The 22,757-nt window shown below is 53.1% G+C and overlaps 1 protein-coding gene across 1 annotated transcript; it reads right to left on the reverse strand.

The window, feature by feature from the left end:
• Positions 1-6: 6 nt before the first annotated feature.
• LOC108523551 (myosin-7) lies at positions 7-20,894 on the reverse strand. The gene is made up of 37 exons (XM_017864195.1): positions 20,798-20,894; positions 19,372-19,427; positions 18,711-18,919; positions 18,265-18,408; positions 17,820-17,976; positions 17,654-17,681; positions 16,929-17,037; positions 16,753-16,845; positions 16,586-16,649; positions 16,069-16,167; positions 15,728-15,831; positions 14,975-15,113; positions 14,421-14,539; positions 14,147-14,296; positions 13,692-13,862; positions 12,772-13,081; positions 12,426-12,493; positions 11,964-12,051; positions 11,149-11,266; positions 10,890-11,013; positions 10,471-10,607; positions 9,958-10,213; positions 9,139-9,381; positions 8,780-8,956; positions 7,159-7,304; positions 5,938-6,028; positions 4,820-5,209; positions 4,451-4,577; positions 4,149-4,267; positions 3,186-3,382; positions 2,479-2,662; positions 2,129-2,294; positions 1,844-1,968; positions 980-1,288; positions 587-790; positions 339-464; positions 7-228 (listed from the first exon to the last, which is right to left on the reverse strand). Exons 3-37 carry the CDS (start codon positions 18,909-18,911, stop codon positions 7-9), a joined length of 5,505 nt encoding a protein of 1,834 aa, XP_017719684.1. The 5' UTR covers positions 18,912-18,919; positions 19,372-19,427; positions 20,798-20,894.
• Between the last annotated feature and the right edge of the window lie 1,863 nt (positions 20,895-22,757).

A 22,757-nucleotide genomic window follows, 5' to 3' on the forward strand; every position in this document is an offset into this window, starting at 1 on the left:
TGGCCTTCACGCGATGCATTGCGTTCTGCTCTGCCTCCAGCTCATTCTCCAGCTCACGCACCGCCGCTTCCAGCTCTGCAGCCTGCTTTCTTGCCGCCCTTGAGGGGCGTCGCTCGGCTTCATCCAGCCGTGCGCAGGTCTTAATGGTCGTGCTCCATGTTTCTTCATGCGCTCCAGGTGAGCGCTGGTGTCCTGCTCCTTCTTCAGCTCCTCTGCCATCATGGCAGCCTGTGTGCAGCAGAGAGGTGGCACATGGTCTGGTCAAGTCCTCACACACTCACGGCCCAGCCCACGGAGAGATAGTGGTCTGGATTGGGTGGGTGGAGGGGGGCACTCACATCTGTGATGGCCTTCTTGGCTTTCTCCTCGGCGTTCCTGCACTCCTGTACTGCCTCCTCCACTTCAGTCTGCAGTTGGGACAGGTCAGCATCCATCTTCTTCTTCTGGTTGATGAGGCTGGTGTTCTGGGTTGGGGGAGGGGTGGGCAGAACAGGAAAAGCATTGAGCATCTATGCGTAGCTCTCAAGCCTTGCTTGCTGAGTCCCAGCCTGTGCTCCCTTCAGGAATGAGCAGGGCAGCCGCTCACCTGGGAATGCAGCAGCTGCACCCGCTCGCTGGTCTCAATCAGCTCCTGCTCTGCCAGCTTCCGAGACCGCTCTGTCTGCTCTACCACGGCACGCAACTCCTCCAGCTCAGCCTGCAGCAGGTTGTTGCGCCGCTCCACAATGGCGATGTTCTCCTTTAGGTCGTCGTTGGCGCGGACTGCGTCGTCCAGCTGAATCTGGGTGTCCTGGGGATCACGAGAGTGGGCATGAGTGGGGAGCCAGCCTTGGTGCCCTTCACTGAGGGCACCTGTCAGAGGTCCCTCAGTGACCCAGGGTCAGGAAGAATCTGGTGCCTGTGTTGAGACACCACTCCTTCGCCAGGCCATGTGGAGGCCAGTCCCCTCCGGGTGAGGGGACCTCCTCCCCTTGTGTACCTTCAACAAGCTCTGGAGGCTCTTGACTTGCTTCTGGGCCTCGGCGGCCATGCGGTTGGCGTGGCTGAGCTGGATCTCCATCTCATTGAGGTCTCCTTCCATCTTCTTCTTCACCCTCAGGGCCTCATTGCGGCTGCGTGTCTCTGCATCCAGGGAGGTCTGCAGCGAGTCCACCACCCGCAGGTGGTTGCGCTTGGCCTGTTCCATCTCCTCGTCCTTCTCTGCCAGCTTCCGCTCGATCTCTGCCTTGATCTGGTTGAACTCTAGCTGGGCCCGGAGGATCTTGCCCTCCTCGTGCTCCAGGGAGGCCTGGGAAGGGGTGGGGGAGGGGATGCAGGCAGACAGTCAGGGCACAGGGCAGGGTGGGGATCTGTTCACTAATCATGGATACACAGTGAGTTCAAGAGTGGTGTAAGTGGTTCAGTCAAAGAAGCAGGAGGTGGAGGAAAAGAGAATCTAAGAGAAAATAGAAATAAGCCTAAGGAAAGGTGATTCAGGCCCTCACAGGGGAGAGCTAGCTATGAAGACAAGGAGGAAAATGAAGAGAAAGGTGTTGCCAAGGAAACAGAGGCAATCAGGTATACAGTATAAAAGAAAACAGGCAGGCAGAGGTGGGAACCGGGAGTGTGTGGAAATGGGAAACTCGGCTAAGATGCAATGGGTAAAATGTTTATATGAAGGGAGTTCAGTGACTGGTCATTCATTTACTCCACAAATCTTCATTGAGTGCCTACTATGTGCCAGGCTCTGTCCTAGGGTCTGGGGATGGGACAGTGAACAAAGCAGACAAAGTGGGGGATGACAACAGGGACCAAAAGCCTGAAGCTCAGCTCCTTGCACCCCATGCCCTGCACACACACACACCTCGGCCTCCTCCAGGGCTGACTGCAGCTCCAGCTTCTCGGCCTCCAGCTGCTTTCGGACCTTCTCCAGCTCGTGGATAGTCTTTCCGCTGGAACCCAACTGCTCAGTCAAGTCGGAGATCTCCTCTGTGTGGGGAACACGGTAACTCGGTTGAGGGCTGCTGAGGTCCAGTGGAGTTGCAGGGACATGCCTCTTTGCCCAGACCCCTCTTGGAGCCCCTGGGTGGCACCATATGGGGACACTGCCAGTGCAGCCCCTCCCCAGCCTCTTGGGCCCCCAGCACACCCTGAAGGTTCTTGTTCTCCCGCTTGAAGGTCTCCAGATGCTCCAGGGACTCCTCATAGGCGTTCTTGAGCTTGAAGAGCTCTGTGCTGAGGGAGCGAGCCTCCTTCTGTGAGGACTCCAGCTCCGACTGCGACTCCTCATACTTCTGCTTCCACTCGGCCAGGATCTGCCCGAGGACATGGCTCAGTCTTCAGCCCCCCAGCCTCAGCCCCATGTCCAGGGTCTGTCTCAGGACCTGCCTGGGCTCAGCCCTCCTCCCCCCCCTTCAAAGGGGACAGCTCTGGCCTCACACTGAAGCCCTCACACCCCCTTGCCCTGCATGCCGGCTGCATCCCCCACCCACGACCCACCTTGTCGAAGTTCCTCTGCTTCTTGTCCAGGGCTGCAGCAGCAGCATTGGAGCGCTCCACGTCCACCATCAGGTCCTCAATCTCATTCTGTAGCCGGTGCTTGGTCTTCTCCAGTGAGGAGCACTTGGCATTAACAGCCTCCACGGCCTCCTCGGCATCCTGCAGCCGCTGGGCCAGCTTCTTCCTGCCCAGGGGAAGGTGGGAGAGGATGGGGATGATGGAGGGTGTGGATGGGGACAAGAAGAAACAATATGAGCCTTCCAGAAGACAATCCTTGAAAACTCAGAAGTGTAGCTGGAGAAGCCTGAGGACAGGTCCCAGGGGCTAAGAATGGCAGACAGAGGATCCCAGCAGGGTGTGGAGACCCAGGCACCCTCTGACCCTGGGCCAGCCTCTGGGCTGTGGACATGGAGGAAGTATAGGTTTCCTCAGCCCTCCCCACTGCCTTTCCCTGCCACAGTGCCCTGCCCCAGACGGAAGCACTCTGCCCTCAGACAAACCTTTTGTTCGTCTTATATTCGGATCAGAAACATAATTCGAGCAAAAAGCTTCCCTGAGAGGAGAAGGAGGTGGGGCCGGAACAGAGTCCTCCTATGTTGTCAAACACTAGCTAAGCATCTCCTGTGTGGGATCTGCTGAGGCTGGGGCTGGGCCAAGTCCTGCCTGCAACGGGGCCTCAGCCAGAAGTCAGGCTGCTTGGAACTCACTTGGCCTCCTCAAGCTCCTCAGTCCGCTGGATGGCATCCGTCTCATACTTGGTCCTCCACTGGGCCACCTCCGAGTTGGCCTTGGACAGGACGCGCTGCAGCTCAGCCTTGGCCTCTGTCTCCTCCTCGTACTGCTCCCGCAGCAGGTCACAGTCATGCCGGGCTGACTGCAGTGCGTGGGCCAGGGCGTTCTTCGCCTGGGGAGGGGTGGGCACCAGGAGGTGGGCTCAGCTTTCTCCACAAAGCAACCCCACCCTTGCCCTTCTCCTCACCCCAATGTCAACATCGTCCCTTGGCCTCATCTACGTCCAAACCCCTGGTGGACCTAGCATGGTTTACTGTTTGCTAATAACAAATAATGCCAATATGGCAGTGAACTATTTAAGAAAAGCTTCATGGCCATTGGCCCTGAGCTCCTCCCCACACCAGACATGGTCATCGTCACTGCCATTTTACCTGGTTGGGGAGAGGGAAATAGGCTCAGAAAGGTTGGGGGACTTCCCCAAGATCGCTGAGCTGTAAGAGGCAGGTTAGTATTGAATCCTGGTGTTTTTTAAAACTCATGTTCTTTCTCCTTTTTCATGAGACCACCAAAGTGCTAGGAATAGGCTCCAGTTTAATTTCTTTCTCCAGTTTGCAGGTTGCCCTGCGAATCCCAGGACCCATTTGTGCAGTCCTTACATCCCTTGCTGTGCCTAGGCAAAGCCATCTCATGCCTCCCTAGTTCATTTCCTCTCCTCCTTCTCACACCTTGCTTCCCGCCCAGGGATGCAGCAAAAGCAGAGGGCCTCAGCCTGGGGAGTAGATGGCATGTGGCAGGGTTTGGGCTATGATTGCTTTTTAGAATTCTTGGAGAACAATTGGTCTACAGCCAGCCTTATTCCTGGGAAGGGAAGTGATGTCAATGCAAGGCTAGTCAGTGTGCTCCTTGCTTGGGCCAGGTGGCCGGAGTCTAGCCCTTACCTTAACCTCCTCCTCCAGCTGCCTCTTGAGGTCCTCCAGCTGCTGGGTGTAGGTGAGCTTGCCTCGGGTCAGCTGGGAGATCAGTGCCTCCTTTTCATCCAGCTGCCGGGACAGCTCACCTGGGGAAGTACCATTCTAGATCAGCACTCCTATCTCCACCTCCTCCCCTAACCCTCAGGCCCCATTCTCTGGAGAGACTCTGTGTCGCTGTATGCATGTATTGGTGTGTGCAGGAGGCTGGAGCGGCTCAGGAGGTTGGGGAGACTGTGGTAGGATCCATGGAGCCCCTGCTCTAGGCTCACCATTCTCCGTTTGCAGCTTGGCCCGCTGGCTGGTGAGGTCATTGACAGAACGCTGGGTCTCCTCCGCCTTGCTACGATGCTCATTCATCTGGTCTTCCAAGGTCCTGCACATCTTCTCCAGGTTAGCCTGAGAAGGGAAGGAGAGTTATATGATGGATGTTGGGGGCGGAGAGGGGTGCAAATGAAGGGAGTGTAAGGGGTACAACTAAAGGAGAAAGGAAGAGGAAGGTGTGGAAGGAAGGAGGGGATGGGAGAACCAGGCAGAGGAAGGGAAGTGGGAAAATGAACCATGAAGGAAGAGAGACGACACGGGCAGAAAGTGGAGGTGGGAGGAGGAAGTTGGAGGAGGGGAGGCCGAGCAGAGCCTGCCTTGGCCTTAATGATCTGCTCCATGTTGGAGGTGACGTCGTCCAGCTCCAGCTTGAACTCGCTCTTCTCCTTCTCCAGCTTCTGCTTCACCCGCTGCAGGTTGTCGATCTGCTCGCCCAGCTCTGCCACGCTGTCGGCGTGCTTCTTGCGCAGAGCGGCGGCCGTGGCCTCGTGCTGCAGCGTGGCCTCCTCCAGGTCCCGCCGCATCTTCTGGAACTCGGCCTCGCGCTTCTTGTTCATCTCGATCTGCACTGACGTGGCCCCGCCGGCTTCTTCCAGCCGCTCGCTGATCTCCTCCAGCTCCCGGGACAGGTCTGAGCGCAGCTTCTCCACCTTAGCCCTAGCGGTGCGCTCCGCCTCCAGCTCCTCCTCCAGCTCCTCGATGCGCGCCTGGGTCAGACACAAAAGGCTCAGACCCATCGCCTGGACCCCTCCACTGGATTCCACCTGGTTCTAAAAGGCTCTCAGCTTCTCTGGAACAGCAAGTCAGTTTAGCTCTTCCAGCAGAGAGGTGAGAATGAAAGGATTTGGGGAAGATGGCTTGAAGAGCGGTGTTAGCCTTCCTTTGGGCGAGGGCCTGACAGTCTACATGCTCTTTATTGGAAGGAAAGTGGTTGAAATTTGCTCTTAAAGATGGACAGAGACCTGTGTTCTGGGGATATTTTAAGTAGTTTAGTCATAAAAAAATAAGAAAAGTTGAAAATGAGAGAGTCATATTTGTCTGACCAGACAACTAAAGATCTAACACAACTTCTGCTCTAGAGTAAGGAAAGTCATGCCATCAGAGTTGAGGAGCCCGTAAAAACCTCCAAGTAACAGGGGAGGGCATGGAGACCCAGAGATCTGGAGTGGGCTCCCCGAGGTCACCCAACTAAGGCAGAGCTGAGACAGGAAGCCAGGAATTCTGCCCTCCAGGCCTGTGACCTTTTTGGGGTGGCTGTGGATCACCTGGCCCCTTTTGGATGTATCTGTGGGGACACTGTGATAGCTGCATGTCTGCCTCCATGGACACATAATCAGTTCCTGTAATGCTGTGAACAGGACACCCTAGAGGAGGGGGCAGGGGAAACAGAACCAGCCCAGGGACTAAGCATCCTGCAAGGGTGTCCAGACCTCACCTGAAGCTCCTTGAGCTTCTTCTGCAGCTGGCTGCCAAGGGCCTGTTCATCCTCAATTCTTGCATTGAGAGCATTCAACTCAAAGTCTTTCCTGTGGGGAAGGAGGGATGGCGAGGTAAGGAAGACTCGTGGGGCCTCAGGAAGATCCACCAGTGGTTGAAAATGGTAATGAAACAGCTAAAGAGTAGGATTTCATTAGAAAAACAGCTTCTGGGGGTGATGTAGGATCCCTGGAGGTGTAACACCTGCGGTAGGATTGAAATCCAACAAGAACGTCATGGGAGGAGTGCTGTAGACAGGGTGATGGGGCCTGGGCTCTACAGGACATTCCCATCTTTGGTCCTTGTTTTCTCATCTGTAAAATGAGGGGGTTGGACTAGATTGTTTGAAAGGTCCCTTTTAGCTCTGATGGTCTTTAATTTTGTCACTGTTGCTTTGGGTAACTCAGCTAACCTTTCTGAAAGTTATTTTCCTCTTTGGTAAAGTGAAATTAAAGATACCATCCTTAAAAGATGTTTTGAGAATCAAATAGGATCATGTATTTATTCATTTATTCAACACATTCTGTGCCTGGGAAGGTATGAAGATTCCTGTGCAAACACAAACTTGAAGAGGATGTAGATTATGATGATTCTCAAAGCCTTTCAAAGTCCTGAGCCTGAAACACCATAAGACCTTCAATTATCAAAATATGTTCTGCAAGCTCACTGTTTACCAAGTCTGGAAAGTCTATACATTTTGGAAGAACTTACACTAAGAATTGAAACCACAAATTAAGCAAAACAAAGAAATGGCCCTGATCCGCTGACTTCTTAAGTGTGAGGGCATTTCTTGGTGCCCTGTGGGCTCTCTGTGAAAAGCCACAAAGGGACTTTCCTAAGAGGCTCTCATGTGGAGCCTTCCTCCATGTCAAGGAACTGGTCTCCAAAGAGAGATGTGTATAAAGGGGGAAGGCTGTTATTTTCATTCCCCCTGAGTGCCTAATAAGAAGAAAGGACTTAAGGGATACAATGGACTTTTTGCCAGGGAGGACCATCTAACTAACCCTGATATGTGGGACTGAGGGAGGAAAGCCCTTGTGTGGGAGGTCTTTTCCCATGGTTTGCAACTCTGCTTGTGGAGGCTGCATGAGGTTGTTGACTCAGAGGATGGCTGTCTTGTGTCTGCTTGTACTGTTATGGGCTGGGAAGGAGGAAGGACAGCAGGGAGGGAACACAGTACTTTTTCAGTCGCTCATCCAGCTGCTGCTTGTCATTCTCCAGGTCCATGATGCTCTCCTGGGTCAGCTTCAGGTCGCCCTCCAACTTCCGCTTCGCTCGCTCCAGGTCCATGCGCACCTTCTTCTCTTGTTCTAGGGATCCCTCCAGCTGGTAGAGAGAAGGAGCCAGGCCCAGTAGGCAAAGCATCCTGACTTGGTGATTCTGTTGTTCAGTTGCCCCAGGACTTGGTAAATCTTTGAGTTCAGGACTTGGGAAACCTTCCCCAGAGTGGACCAGATGTTATTAGGGGACTGTGAGATTGCCTAGATATAGGGGATGCTCAATCAATATTTGATAAATAAAGGAATGAATGATTGTGGGATGAAACCCCAAAGCCGTTTTCTTTCTTTCTCTCTCTCTCTCTCTTTCTTTCTTTCTTTCTTTCTTTCTTTCTTTCTTTCTTTCTTTCTTTTTTGAGATGCAGTCTCACTCTATCACCAGGCTGGAGTGCAGTGGCATGATCTCGGCTCACTGCAGCCTCCGCCTTCCTGATTCAAGGGATTCTTCTGCCTCAGCCTCCTGAGTAGCTGGAACTACAGGCACGTGCCACCACATCCAGCTAATTTTTGTATTTTTAGTAGAGATGGAGTTTCACCATATCGGCCAGGATGGTCTCGATCTCTTGATCTCATGATCCACCTGCCTTGGCCTCCCAAAGTGCTGGGATTACAGGCGTGAGCCACCGCGTCCGGCCTCAGTATTCATTCTTCCAGCATCCTATAAACACCTACTGGGCATTGGGCTCTGTGCTAAGCACTGCAGTCCCCAAATTGAATAGATCCAAGTTCCTGTCTAAAAGAAGCCTGTAGTCAGGCCGGGCGCGGTGGCTCAAGCCTGTAATCCCAGCACACTTTGGGGAGCCGAGACGGGCGATCACGAGGTCAGGAGATTGAGACCATTCTGGCTAACACGGTGAAACCCCCGTTCTCTAAAAAATACAAAACTAGCCAGGCTGAGTGTGGCGGGTGCCTGTAGCCCAGCTACTCGGGGGCTTGAGAGGAGAATGGCTAAACCCGGGAGGTGGAGCTTGCAATGAGCTGAGACCGGCCATGCACTCCAGCTGGGCGACAGGCAGGACTCTGTCTCAAAAAAAAAAAAAAAAAAAAAGAAGCCTGTAGTCTTATGGCTGAGATAGAAGCTTAAATAATTATAATACAGAGTGATAAGTGAGTCAACAGACATATGTGCATCAGAGGGAACAATGATCAGATTCTACCTTAAATATTGGAATTTCAAAAATTCTTCTTGGAGAGCCTCACAAAATTTCCAAAGAAATATATCATGTTCTTATGAGATGACCCTCTAAATCTTGTGTCAAAGGCAGAGATATCTGGGATTGAACTTAAATTAAATAAGGAAACTCATCTCTATTATTGATCATACCAGTGAGATTAGATACATAATTCAGAATTGATCACCACCTCTGACTTTTCATTCCCCAGCTCCTTTCTAGAAAGATATCAGGAAAGTTAACATCCTCTAACCCCACCCCCCTCCAAACACACACACGCACGCACACACACACCCCTCTGGGCACAGATGGACATGGCATATCTAGGCCCCACAACGCTCAATCTACTCACATCATCCACTTGCTGCTCCAGCTTGACTTTGGCCTTAGTCAGGGTGTTGACCTTGTCCTCCTCGGCCTGAAGGTCATCCAGGGCCTGCTGGTGGGCCTCTTGCAGAGCTTTTTTCTCCTTGGTCAGCTTAGCAATGATCTCATCCAGCCCAGCCATCTCCTCTGTCAGGTTTTTCACCTGCCGACCAAGAATCCCATCTCCTTTAGGGTCAAAGGTCACCAGCTTGGTGCTGTCTATGGGGAGCTCCATGTCAAGGTCCATGCTGCTCTCTGGATGCCGAGTGGCTGGCCTGGGTCAAGGTCAGTATGGTCTAGAGTCCTGAGGAGACCTGGGCTGCAGCCAAAGGGAGCTGCCCTTACCTTGTTCTCTGTTGCGTGTTTCTCCTTCTCCACTTTGGCCAGTGTCAGCTCCAGATCATCGATGTCCCTTTTGAGCTCTGAGCACTCATCTTCCAGCTTGCGCTTCTTGGCAGTGAGCTCAGCATTCATCTCCTCCTCATCCTCCAGCCTCTCATTCATCTCCTTCACCTTGGCCTCCAGCTGAATCTTGTTTTTGATCAGCTGATCACAGCGCTCCTCAGCATCTGCCAGGTTATCTTGTTCCTGAGAGCGAGGAACAGAGGGGAGGCTGTTCGGGGGGCAAAGTCCTCATTCTTGCAGGTAGAGGGAAGGAGAGGCACATCCCTCAAATAGGACGGGAACTCTAGGATATCCCCAGTTGGCAAGAGCTTCAGAAGTATGGGGAGGGGAGCAGAGAGGAAAGGAACCAGAAGTCTTCATCTGGACCTCTTCCTCTGGTCTCCTCCAACGAAGGGCGGGAATTGCATTTGCTGATGCCAAGCGCTTATGTATGATGGCTCAATGAAATGGACAGCTCTATTCCCTGTCTAGAGGAAACTGAGGCTCAAAGATGATGCATGGTCTGCCCAAGGTCACAAAGTATTAAGCTGTGAATCTAGGTTGAACCCAAGTAGAAAGCCTATGCTTTTAAAAGTCAGCTCTTTTCTCTCTGCCCTTTCCTCCTCCTGAGGGACCTCTTTGGACATCTTTAGAAGTGTTGAGCCCAGAGTCCTCTTACTGAAGGAACAAGACAGTGAGCCCCTGTGCAGGGAGGTGCAGGGTTGTGGGAGGTGAAGGTGGAGCAGGGTGGAAGAACCAACAGTAGCCCAGGAGCCTCACCGCCTGCACTTGGAGCTGCAGGTCATTCTTCTCCTGCAGCAGGGACACCATCTTCTCTTCCAGCTCCTTGCGGCGAGCCTCGGACTTCTCCAGTGCCTCTTTGAGGCGTGCGAACTCCTCCTTCATGGTGGCCATCTCCTTCTCCGTCTCTGCGCTCTTCAGCAGCGGCTTGATCTTGAAGTAGAGCTTCATCCAGGGCCAATTCTTGACCCCCATGAAGGCTCGAATGTTCCACTGGATTATCAGCAGGGAGTCTCTGCAGGGGCCCATTGAAAGGAGTGCTGAGCCTCCTGCTTCCTTCCTACCTGAGGTCCTGAAACCTTGGGAATGTCCCATTTTCTTCATCCCTCCCACTCTCCCTGAGGCCCTCTGACCCTGTGACTGCAATGTGTTCACATGAGCCCCTCCTGCAGGTCTCTCTGTTTGAAGACCTGTTGAGCTCTTTTTCCTGACACTGCCCCTGAACCAGCCTGGGCCTCAGAGAAGTGGAAACCTCCTCTTGAGATCTCTCACCTACGTTCCAGAAGCTTTTTGTACTCCATTCTGGAAAGTACACCCCGGGACTGGGCCTGGATACGCGTGATGATGCGGCTCAGCCTCTCATCCCTCATCTCCTCCAGCAGTCCCAGCAGCCCGGCCTTGAAGAACACCTGCAGGCAAGGTGTGTGTTGGGCATGACTAGGGAGTGGTATGAGGGAAAGAGGTAGTGGGGAGTACCTTAGGAAGGGTAACAGCCTAGAAAAGGATTGCAGGGAGGAGGTCAATGGCAGCTGGAGCTGGAATGCGGGGAGTGGTGCTAGATGTTCTGCTGAGAGGGGTAGCATACAGGTAAGAGATTTTGCTAAGACGATTATAAAAGAAAAAGCATCATGAGGAGAGGAGTCAATGCACAACAGATGTCTTCCTTTAATTAGCTAGTCTCCTTTCCTCACCTTGGTGTGGCCAAACTTGTACTGGTTGTGGTCAATGTCCAGGGAGCCGAGCAGCTTCTCTGCCCCCTTCCTGCTGTCAATGAACTGTCCCTCAGGGATGGCCGCTGGGTTGAGGATGCGATACCTGAGGAGGGAAGTGCCCATGCTCTGCAGTTATCTGCTCTGCCCACGGAATTCCAGGGCCACCTGCAGACTCTCATTCCCACCAGGGCAGCCTGGCTCCCCCATTCTATGAGCTCTGGGGTGCCCTCATACCCACCTCTGCCGGAAGTCCCCGTAGAGGATGCGGTTGGGGAAGCCCTTCCTACAGATGCGGATGCCTTCCAGCACGCCATTGCAGCGCAGCTGGTGCATGACCAGGGGGTTGTCCATCACCCCTGTGGCAGGAGGGAAGTGGGAGGAGTCTGTGAGAACACTGAACTGAAGTTCTGGGTTCCGATCCTGGCTCTGTCACTGATTAGCTTGTAATCTTAGCAAGTCAGGTCGTAATAATCCTTTATTTGTTTCATTTTCTTCTAGCCACATTTTTAACCACAAGGCTTTCACATTCCTTTTTTATATGATTCTTACCTATTATCATAGGCGGTAGCCAGAACAGATATATCCCATTTTCTAGATTAGTAAATTAAGCCCAGAGGGGTTATGGGACTGGCCCAAGGCCACTAAGCTGATCAAGAACAGAGCCAGGTCTTGAACTCAGGTCCCTGAGCCTCTGTCTCCTAATCAGCCAAAAATGGATTAACAATTTGAATATGTCTCATTAGAGGATTAAGTGATTCTGCAGGTAAATTTAAAGTTGAACTAAGATTCTATGTTGGAACCAGCTATCCAAGGGGTTGTAGGGTCACTGATGAGGTAATGTCCATCAGAGTGCTTTACACATCACCCACATTATACACTCCAAGTGTAAGGCAGCACTGAGAGGGAGGTAGCCCGTGAGGCCTTATGGGGGATGGGGAGAGAAGAATGTGGTTTGGAAACCGCTGTGGTGGTAGGTAGGGAGATGCCCTAGGAGGTCCTGTTCCCAGGGTGGTGTATGCCAAGCAGTGGGCTGGCCTGAGTTTGTGGCCTCACCTGGAGACTTTGTCTCATTGGGGATGATGCAACGTACAAAGTGAGGATGGGTGGAGCGCAAGTTGGTCATCAGCTTGTTCAGATTTTCCTGTGGCCAAAAATGCAAGAGAGAAAAGTAAAGAAAATGCAAGAAAGAGATGCAGGAAGGAGAGAGGAGAAGAAGGAAGGAAAAGAGAGATGGAGAGAATTCAAGGAGCCACAGAGATGAAGGGGCCTTGGGGGAAGACACAGATAAGGAGAGAGGGTGGGAGACAGGAGGGAAAGAGGAGAGAAGTGAGATGGGAAGTAAATAAGTGAAGAGGCCAGGAGATGATGGGAAGAGAAGATGGAGTGAAAATGGTCACGAATGCACCAAGGAGACAGAGAGTGGGAGGTGTAGGGGATGAACAAGGCAGGGAAGGGCTGGGCTGGGTGGAGTTGGCAGATGGGGAGCTGAGCTGGCTGGGGCTGGGTCCCACTCACCCTGTGCAGAGCTGACACAGTCTGAAAGGACGAGCCTTTCTTGGCCTTGCCTTTTCCCTTCTCAATAGCTGCAGGAAGGAGAGTCAACAAAAGAAGCCTCAGTGTGGGGAGGTGAGGGCGTGAGTAAAGAATCACAGCCCCTCTTTACATCCTTGCTGGCATTTGACCCCTAGGTGAGGGCCTTCAATATGGCTGCCTCAGTTTCTTCACCAAGTTCCATCCCACTGAGTCTGTAAACCTTGGGGTACAACCTGACATTTAAGTGGTGGGGTGTAGCAATTGACCTAGCTCAGAACTTTGGCAGAATCCCTGCTCCTCTGTCCTGGGAGCCTCAGTTCCTACTTACGCGCATCAGCTCCAGCATAGTTGGCAAACAGGGAGCTGAGCAGCTTGAGGGAGGACTTCTGATACAAGCCCACTACAGTCTCATTGAGAGGGTCCTTGTTCTTCTGCAGCCAACCAATGATGTTGTAGTCCACGGTGCCAGCATAGTGGATCAGGGAGAAGTGGGCTTCAGGCTTCCCCTTGATATTGCGTGGCTTCTGGAAGTTGGAGGATTTGCCCAGGTGGTTGTCAAACAGCTTGGCCTTGAAGGTCATGTCGGTGGCCTTGGGGAACATGCACTCCTCCTCCAGGATGGACATGATGCCCATGGGCTGAGGAAGCAGGGGAGAGCATCACTGAGTGTCCTTCACACAGGTGGACATGGATTCTGCTCTATGATCAATACTTGCTCATGGAGGCGCCCCGCTGGGTGTTAAGGTAGTAGGCTCAGCTCTGAATACAGTTATCTACTGACTGGCACCGGTTCAAGGTGGAGGATTTTGTCTGATGACAGAAGGACCTTTGTGAAAGTCTGGGAGTGTGGCTGCTATCAACACTGTACACATCACCCCACCACCCAGATTCCTGAGATGCTAGGGTTGAAAATAGGTGCACTCTTATGATCTCCCACACCATCCTCACACTTCCTGATCCTTGGATGCATAAACCAGGCCCAATAAACATGCAGGTGTGGGAGGTCATCATGCAGGTGCCCATCCTCCATGTGTCCACTCTCAAGCCCCTGGGAACTCAGCTGTCCCTGGTGCCACCCTGTCCTCAGTGCTCAGCACAACATAGGCTCTGGAACCAAGGGCTCAGGATCCTTCAGCCCCTTCTATTGTCAAGATTATATTCCCCAGAAGGGAGAGGGGCTGCTATTTTGTCTATGGTGTTCATGTTGGGTGTTCAGGGAGAATTCAGGTGGTGAGGCCAAAGAGGCACCTTCTCGATGAGGTCGATGCAGGCCTGCAGGTCCATGCCAAAGTCAATGAATGTCCACTCGATGCCCTCCTTCTTGTATTCCTCCTGCTCCAGCACGAACATGTGGTGGTTGAAGAACTGCTGCAGCTTCTCGTTGGTGAAGTTGATGCAGAGCTGCTCAAAGCTGTTGAACTGCAGGGGGCATGAGGGGTGGGAGCAGTCAGGAAGTGGGTGTGAGTGGCCATTGGGGCTGTGCCCGTGTGCTGTGTCCGAGCCCAGCAGGGCGTGGCTGGTCCCCTCCATGTCAGGGCAGTGGAGGAGGGCTTCCCCTGAAGACAGGGACAATGACTGCCTCTGTCACCACACAGTCCCCACTGCCTTCCTGTGTCTGGTCCACAACTGACTCTCAGCAAATGGCTGTTGAATGTGGGAGTGAGCGAGTGATTGTTCTCCCCTTCCCAGGGGTCCCAACTCACATCAAAGATCTCGAAGCCAGCGATGTCCAGGACTCCTATGAAGTACTGGCGTGGCTGCTTGGTCTCCAGGGTGGCGTTGATGCGTGTCACCATCCAGTTGAACATCTTCTCATACACTGCCTTGGCCAGTGCCCCAGTGGCATATGCCACCTGCAAGGTAGAGGAGAGACCCATATTGAGCAGGGTTGTTGGGAAGAGTGAACTTGAAAACTCCCACCCCATCATGCCAGTCTCCCTACCCTGCCCACCCATTATCATCTGAAGATGGACCCACCTGCTGGACATTCTGCCCCTTGGTGACATACTCATTGCCCACTTTCACCCGAGGATGGCACAACCCCTTAAGCAGGTCGGCTGAGTTCAGCCCCATGAGGTAGGCAGACTTGTCAGCCTCTGGAAGGAAAAGACAAGTAGCAAAGTTGGTAAAGAGATGACTGCTGGCCGGGCATAGTGGCTCACGCCTGTAAACCTAGCACTTTGGGAGGCCAAGGCGGGGAGATCACTTGAGGTCAGGAGTTTGAGACCAGCCTGGCCAACACAGTGAAACCCCATCTATCGTAAAAATACAAAAATTAGCTGGGCATGGTGGTGTATGCCTGTAATTCCAACTACTCGGGAGGCTGAGGCAAGAGAATCACTTGAACCCAGGATGTGGAGATTGCAGTGAGCCAAGATCGTGCCACTACACTCCAGCCTGGGCAACAGAGCAAGACTCCATCTCAAAAAAATAAAAATAAAAAAAAATAAAACTACAAAAGGCAGATGACTGCTGAGCAGACGTGGCCCTCCATGACTTGACAGCTGCCCCCTAGAATCCCTGCCTCCCACCTTCAGTGCCGTCCGGCTCTGCCTGCTCCTCCCGCTGCTTCTGCTTGAACTTCATGTTTCCAAAGTGCATGATGGCGCCTGTCAGCTTGTACATGGAGTTTTTCTCCTCTGTAGTGAAGCCCAGCACGTCAAAGGCGTTCTGTAGGGAGGCCCCGTATGGGTGGACCCCCCAAAAAGAAGTATGATGGGTAAGTGAGATCCCTTGTAAGTTGTAGAGAAAACTTGTCTTCTTAATCCCTGTGGGTTCTGAGACTCCCATACCCAGTGGGGAACTCCAAAACAAAGGATGGAAGATGCAAGAGCAGAGCAGGCATCAGCCGGTCCCAGCCCCAATGTCAGTGGCCACAGCTTTTCTGAGTTACCCACTTATGCTTCCTGGCCCTACACTTGCTTCCTGCCTGGCCTTCCATACCTGTCTGCATCTGTTTACCTAACAGCCCCTCTGGCCCCATGCCATCTGCATGGCCTTCCCTCCTCATCCTGCTCCCTTGGTGATGCTTATTTCTTGGCTGTGTGCCTCTCTGTCTCATGACTTTCAGCCCTTCCTGGTTTAATAGAACACCAAATACTGGCCAGTCCTGTCTCACCTCATCCATTCCCCAGTACACCCTGATCACGGGGCACATTCTGGCTCTCAGGAGATCCGTACCACTTTAAACAACCAATGGCCAGCATCTTAGCTCTGCTTCTGGACCCCTGTTTGCCCCTCACTGCTAATCCTCCCACCCCCTGGCTGGGTCCTCACACACTCACATCAGTGGCCATGAGCTCCTCAGCGTCATCAATGGAGGCCACAGTGGTCTCTCCTTGGGAGATGAATGCATAATCATAGGGGTTGTTGGTGATCAGCAGCATGTCTAGGGGAAAAAACATGGTTAGGGAGGGACACAAGCCCCCGGCTCTCATGGAGGCTGCTCACCACAGCACATGGCCTGAGGAGGAGCACAGGACAGGGCTTGGCTTGGCCCCACATCCCACTGAACTGAATCCAGCAGTGCCATGAAACCCAGGGCATGCCAGCTGAATCCAGCCACAAGGAGAGGGGACCAGGTTGCCATGGAAATAGTTGGTCTCAGTCAGTGGCTCTGACTCACCCAGCAGCTCAGGCTTTTTGTTAGACAGGATTTGGTAGAAAATGTGATAATCTCTCTCTGCTTTCAGCTGGAAAATAACTCTGGATTTTTCCAGAAGATCTGTGAACAGGCGGGGAGAAGAAGGAGAGAAAGAAAAGTTAGGGTTTGGGCACAAGGAAAATTAAGGATAAATGTAGCAAGCAAAAGGCAGAGGGAAGGGAAGAGCCAGAGAGACTAGTTGGACAGACACAAAGAGATCACACAGAGAGATGGAGAGAGAGACCCAGAAGGAGAGAAATAGTCTCAGAGAGAAATCCCAGAGAAAGACACCTAGCCATGCAGAGACAGAAATGGAGAAAGATGCAGAGAAAGTCTCAGAGAGAGACAGATATGTCGATCTGAAAACAGAGACACCTACAGACATAGACTTAAAGAGGAGAAAAACCGAGGGAGGGAGGAGAGAGAGAGAGAGGTCAAGACCAGATGGTCTAGAGCAAGGGTGAGCTTAGGCTGAGCCTAGCAGATTCACGGCACTCACAGGTCTCTATGTCTGCAGATGCCAACTTTCCTGTTGCCCCAAAATGGATTCGAATGAATTTCCCCTGGAGAGATGGAAGAGAGTGGTGATGAGTCTGGGAAAGGCTCGTATTTGAGACCATCCCTCCACCAGTCCAAGTCCCAAGCCCAAGGTCAGGGACCACTCACAAAGCGGGAGGAGTTATCATTCCGGACAGTCTTGGCATTGCCAAAGGCCTCCAGAGCAGGGTTGGCCTCGATGATCTGGTCCTCCAGGGTGCCCTGCAGAGATCAAGAAGGAGGCAGGTGAGAGCTCTTCCCCCTCCCTTTCTGCAGTGCAAGACCTTGGAAGGCAGTAGGCCTACCTTGCCCGTGTTCTGGTCCTTCTTGCTGCGGTCCCCAATGGCTGCAATAACAGCAAAATACTGGATGACCCTCTTGGTGTTGACCGTCTTCCCTGCTCCGGATTCTCCGCTGTGAAGACAGTCAGGGGCTTACTGGGCAGTGAACAATACTGCTGGAGACCAACAAGCCTCAAATCAGGAAAGAATGCCTGGGCCTACCCAAGAGTAGGAGCCCTGGACAAGAAGCTGCCAGGTTATCTGCACCCAAAATCCACAACTGTCTTCTGATGCACAGAGGTCAGGGCTGGCACCAGGAAGGATGCCACCAGAAGACACTGGTTTGGGCAGGCTGAGCCTGTGCTTGGCTGGGCAAAGTAAATGGAAGAGATGGGCCTGGGCTGTTTTGGGAAAAGTGGGTGGGGCTGGAAGAATGGGAAATGTTTCTGAAGGGAAAGAAAAGGAAGAGATGAAGACATGGCGATAATGAGCTTCTGGATAAATGAGTGATGAGTTGGAGGAGAGTGGGTGAAGGAGGTGGTAGAGGAAAAACATGAAGGGGATGGAAAGCAGAAAGGAATAGGGAGATCAAAGAGAGGGGTCAGGGTAAGGGTCAGAAGAGAAGGAGATGGGCAGAAGGTGGTGGGGAAAGAGGCTGAGTCTATGCGTAGGGGCCTGGGATCCCTGATGGGGCTGGAGGCGGGAATCAGGGAGATTCTGGAAGGGAACAGGGTAGCAGCTACACTCACGTGATCAGGATGGACTGGTTTTCTCTGTCTGTGGGGAGAGGGTGGGGAGTAAAGGTCAGGAGCTGCACAGAATGCTCTCGTGGGGCTTCTCCCCTCCTTCACCTTCTCCCTCTCCCTCCTGGCATCTCCCAGTTCCCTTCAGGAAGACCCTTCTGGGGCCTCTCACCTGTCAGCATGTACTGATAGGCATTGTCGGAGATGGAGAAGATGTGGGGTGGGGCCTCGCTCCTCTTCTTGCCCCGGTAGGCAGCCACCACCTCGGCATTGTACACTGGCAGCCACTTGTAGGGGTTGACGGTGACACAGAAGAGGCCCGAGTAGGTCTGGGGATAGAAAAGTAGCAGTGACTTGCCAGTTGCGAAGGGGGAGGGCTGGTGATTTTGGGAGTTAGAGAAAGATCCCAGGAGAGAAAGAAGAGAAAGAAAAAACTCTGCATGCACTCAATCTGAGTAATGCCAGTCCCCAGAGTGTTGGAATTGAACCAAGGATGTTGGGATGAGGTTAGAGTGTAACCCTCCCTAGACACAAACAGAAGACACTCTTGGCTCCTGGGACGGACATGGATGGAGCAGGAACAAAGATTCCGAGGTGGGGCCAGGTGCAGCACTCACATAGATCATCCAGGAGCCGTAGCGATCCTTGAGGTTGTAGAGCACCGCGGGCTCGTGCAGGAAGGTCAGCATGGCCATGTCCTCAATTTTGTCGAACTTTGGTGGGTTCTGCTGCATCACCTGATCCTCCTTCACAGTCACTGTCTGCAAGAGCCCCCATCCAGGCCCTCCGGTCAGCCTGGGCTTTCCCTTCTCCCTCAAGAGGGTTAGGAGTTGATGAGTGACAGGGCAATAGTGCTCAAGACAGAAGGAACCAGGATCTCACAGAGAAGACAGAAGGGATTTGGAAGGACAGGGCTCCTTGGAGGGTCTGGATTCTTCCCCAAAGGGAAGGAGAATGGGGCCATCCTCAGGTCTGCGTGAGGGTGGGGCATGGGTGTACCCCTCTGTGTCCACCCAGGTGTGCAGGTGGCCAGGGTGGACTCTCACATTAGTCTGACACCCACCTTGCCATTCTCGGTCTCGGCAGTGACTTTGCCACCCTCTCGAGACAGGATCTTGGCCTTGACGAACTCCTCTTTGTCATCAGGCACGAAGACATCCTTCTTGAGGTCAAAAGGCCTGGTCTGGGCTTCTAGCCGCTCCTTCTCTGACTTGCGCAGGTAGGGGGCGGCAGCCCCAAAGGCGGCCATCTCCGAATCTCCCATGGCTGTGCCTGGAGTGAGCAGAAGCTGGCTGCCCTCCCATCTGCCCACTCTCCCCTTCCCTCCCTGGGCTCTCCCCTTCAGTGGGAGCCCCAAAACCTAGCACCATGCTCAAGAGTCAAGAAGAGTTACCAGTGAGTCCCTTCCTCTTTGAGGTTACCCCTTAACCAGAAGAGCAGCCTAGCAAACATGCCAGAGTAAAAGGAGCAACTAACTATTATTCAAGCTGGAGCTCTCCTAGGGGAAGGAAGAGCATCCTGAGCTCCTGGTAGGAGCAGAAATCTAACTATTTCCATCTCTGACCCTCATCTGTCCCTGGACCCCTTGGCCACAGGTAAGGAGCTCCTGATAGCCAAGATATTTCTCCAGCACAGGGCAGAAACTAGAGTTCCATAGGCTGGCTTTGGGGCTCTAATGCCCAGTCTCACTAGATTCTCAGTCCTCTAGCTTCAGCTTTTCTTACCTGGGCTACTCAAGTGTGTCTACCGATGAGGAAGGGGGCCAAGGCCTGCAGGGGACCTGGAGAGAGGGAAGAGGCTGTGTCAGGGCAGGCTGTGCCCAACCTGGCCAGTCCCACCTTCGTGCTTCTCCCTGGCTCTATCCTTCAGCATCCACCCTCTTCCAAAACAAGTTGGAAAGGGCGGTCAACTTCTCTGGTCCCATCCTTCTTGTTTTTCAAACCCTTTTCCCTTTTCCTCAAGAACTAGTTCTAACAGCTTCCTGGTGTCAACTCACCCTGAACCCTAATCCTCTTCACTCCTCCGAGACGGTCCCACCCCTGCCTGTACCCATCTAGTGGTACCTTTCTTTGAGCCATCTGAGAGACAACTAATGGTCACATTTGCTGAGCACTTTCCAGTTTAAAAGCACTTCAATGCACATTCTCCTACTCAGTCTTCACCCCATCTGACAGATGAGGAAGTCGAGGTTAAGTGGCTTGCCTGTCCAAGAGCCTATGACAATAAGTGGGAGAGCCAAGACTTGAATGCAAGTCTGATGACTCTAAAGAGAGTTCTTTTCCATCCTGTCCCCATTTTGTTGTCAGACTTTGTGGACATTCTCAGAGAGAAGACACTGTGGGCTTCCTCTCATAGACACACCTCCATCACGTAGCTGAACACCCTCCACAAGCCCTCTGATGAACACTCATGCCTGCTGCTTGGGAGTGCATCTGACACAAAGACAGGCTTCTTTCCCATACCTCAGTCCGCACCCCACCCCCAGGGTGCCACATATGCCTCAACAGCAAATGTGCACATTTCAGGATGTGTGCTGCGTAAGTAGACTCACATCACTGCGTGTTCTTCAGTACACAAAGACCTGGAACATCCTACACCCCCGTGCCTGTGAGCTCCTTCTGCAGAGGGTACATACTATAACAATTATGACTCCTGGAGGCATAGACAATCATCTCTGCATGCATGGACAGGGGTAGCTACACATTCCAGGCCTCACAGAATCACATGAAGGCATACACACTTCCTAGAATCCTTCTCCACCATCCTTTCTCCCTCCCTGCAAAGGAATCTCCTCATTCACAGGCATGATCATACACCCACATCTCCCACTTGATATTTCTGTGTCAGTCAGTGAGGTACATACCCTCTATCACATTCAGACTATGCAGGCTTGTACACACACACACACACATACATACACACACATCACACCCTGTAATGCATATTGGTCCCATCTGCTCAAATGCAGATATCTTCCCCTGGGAACTCCTGTGGCACATACGCCCATGTTTAGACCTGCACATGTGTGCCCAGTGACTGGACCTGGTACACTGCATAAAGTCCTGCATGAAGTTTGCTATTCCTAGAGGAATCCTTCCTAAGCCTGGAGCCCCCTTATCCCAGAGGAAAGCCTCCAGCTCCCGCTCCTACCTGAGAGCAGCAGGGAAAGACACAGAGCAGGACAGAGCTGTGGAGCCAGACCTGGTCTCAGGGGCTGTATATATGGGGCAGCAGGGCACCCCCACCCCCACCTGCACCCAGTCCCTAGCCGGATTTAGAAAGGGCTGTTGTCACTAGAAGCATTTCCCCCAGGCTCCCCCCCTTCCCAAACAGTGCTCCCCTCCCCCCGCTCCAGCTAGGAAACAATTGGAAGTGGTCGTCATTGTTATGGCATGGAGTGTGCAGGGTCTGAGTTCCAGGGGGCGGGGTGGCTCAAAGTGCAGCAAAAATATCTCCCAGGCCAGGCCTCACATTCCACAGCTGGCAAGAGAGGGAACTGACCACGACCACCAAGACCAAGGCAGCCAGGGTCCTGGCTCTCCCACAGGGCACTTCTGGCCCTGGACACTGCTGCCCCTCCAGTCTCCTGCCCTGAGGCCCCTGCTGGCCTGGCCCCATTTCCACAGTGTCCTCCCTGCTCTCCTGGCCCAGGTCCTGTATCCAACTGTAAGCTGGGAAGGGGCTAAGTGTCAGCAGCAGAGAGGGGTAGGACAGAGTTGGGGGCATGGCCCCAGGGTGAGGCTAGACTGGGGCAGCTGGAAGGACGTTTCCTAGCCAGGTGGCAAGAACAATAACCATGGAGCTTAGGGATGGGGACTCTGGCTCAGGCACTGATTTCCTTGGACCAGCAGGCGATGTGTTGAGGTCATCAAGCCTCTGAGCCAGACAGGCCTTTAGCAAGCCGTCCAAGCACTTCATTTTATGGAGAGGGACAGTGCATTCTTTTTTTTTTTTTTTTTTTTTTAAGGTTATACAGCTAATCGGGGCAGCAGGATTCAAGGTGGGAAACCTCAGCAGATGGGAGTGGAGCCGGGCCTGCGGAGGGTAGCCTGGAAAGGAGGGCTGGGATTCCAAAGGTGTGGGGACCACCTATGCACAGAGGGCACGACCCAGCTGCAATGGTCCTAGTTTGGAGCCCTTTGCCTGACTCATGTTCCTGGCTCTGCCCCACGGGTACTAAAGGCCTGAGCCCAGAGACAGACCCTCTCAAAGCTGTAGATAATATAGCTGCTTGGAGCTGGAATGAGACCCCTAAGACAGCTGTTGTCTGGCCCACCCAGCCTCAGGTGGGATGACCTTTGTCCAGAGCTGGAGGCGACTAGTGTTCTGGCAAGTGAGGCAGAGCGACAGGACAGGAAAAATCTTCCCCTCTGCAGGCCTAAGGAACAGCCACAAAGGAGGGGAGGAAAGGGAGCTGGGGCCCAGCCTATGAGCACAGAACACAGCCGATGCCATGCTCTTCTAGCAACGGGGTGTGCAAGCTTGACTGGCTCCGTGTCTAGGCAACCACTGCAGGGTTTGGTGTGAAATCTCCCCCTTCTTCCGAGCACAGCTCTTCGGCGCATGCGGATTAATCCATCTGATTAGCTGTCAGCTTGGAAGGAGAGAGGCAGACCTGGGGGATGGGTGTAGCAGGTACATTTTGAAGGTGGGGTGGGCATAGCAGGGAAGGAAAAATCCAGGAAGAGGCCTCTGTGGGGGTTGCTTGGTAATCAAGGCACTAAGGTACAGTCTGAGGACACTGAGCAGCTATAAGGGGGGTGTGCAGGCAAGTGGGGGTAGACTATGAACTGCAAGGGCTGTGACTGACACCACTGCAGCTCTGCAGTGCTAAGGTATACAGTTGCTGAGGTGATCCCAGTAGGCTCTGCTACTAACATGCCCAGCAGAATAGACTCTGGCAGTGCCCTCCAGGCCCTGCCAGGCGCTGAGGAATCAGCCTTATTGACAGAGACAGACCCTCTTGGAGCTATAGATAATACAGCTGCTTGGAGCTGGAAGACAACCCCTAAGACAGCTTTGTCTGAGGTTCCCTGTAGGAACCTTAAGGATTGGCGATGAGGGGCAAAAACTCCTTTCGTCCCCACCTTCCTGCTTTCCAAGCTCCAAA

The sequence above is a fragment of the Rhinopithecus bieti genome, unplaced genomic scaffold (genome assembly GCF_001698545.2).
Source record: "Rhinopithecus bieti isolate Rb0 unplaced genomic scaffold, ASM169854v2 scaffold_74680, whole genome shotgun sequence".
Lineage (NCBI taxonomy): Eukaryota > Metazoa > Chordata > Mammalia > Primates > Cercopithecidae > Rhinopithecus > Rhinopithecus bieti.

Excerpts from the sequence above, each read along its gene's own strand:
- LOC108523551 (XM_017864195.1), bottom strand. The coding sequence starts at position 18,911 with ATGGGAGATTCGGAGATGGCCGCCTTTGGGGCTGCCGCCCCCTACCTG. Across the intron at positions 4,268-4,450 it reads CAAGCTGCAAACGGAGAATG|GTGAGCTGTCCCGGCAGCTG; the intron begins GTGAGCCTAGAG and ends GTACTTCCCCAG. Across the intron at positions 1,289-1,843 it reads CAGCCCTGGAGGAGGCCGAG|GCCTCCCTGGAGCACGAGGA; the intron begins GTGTGTGTGTGT and ends ACCCCTTCCCAG.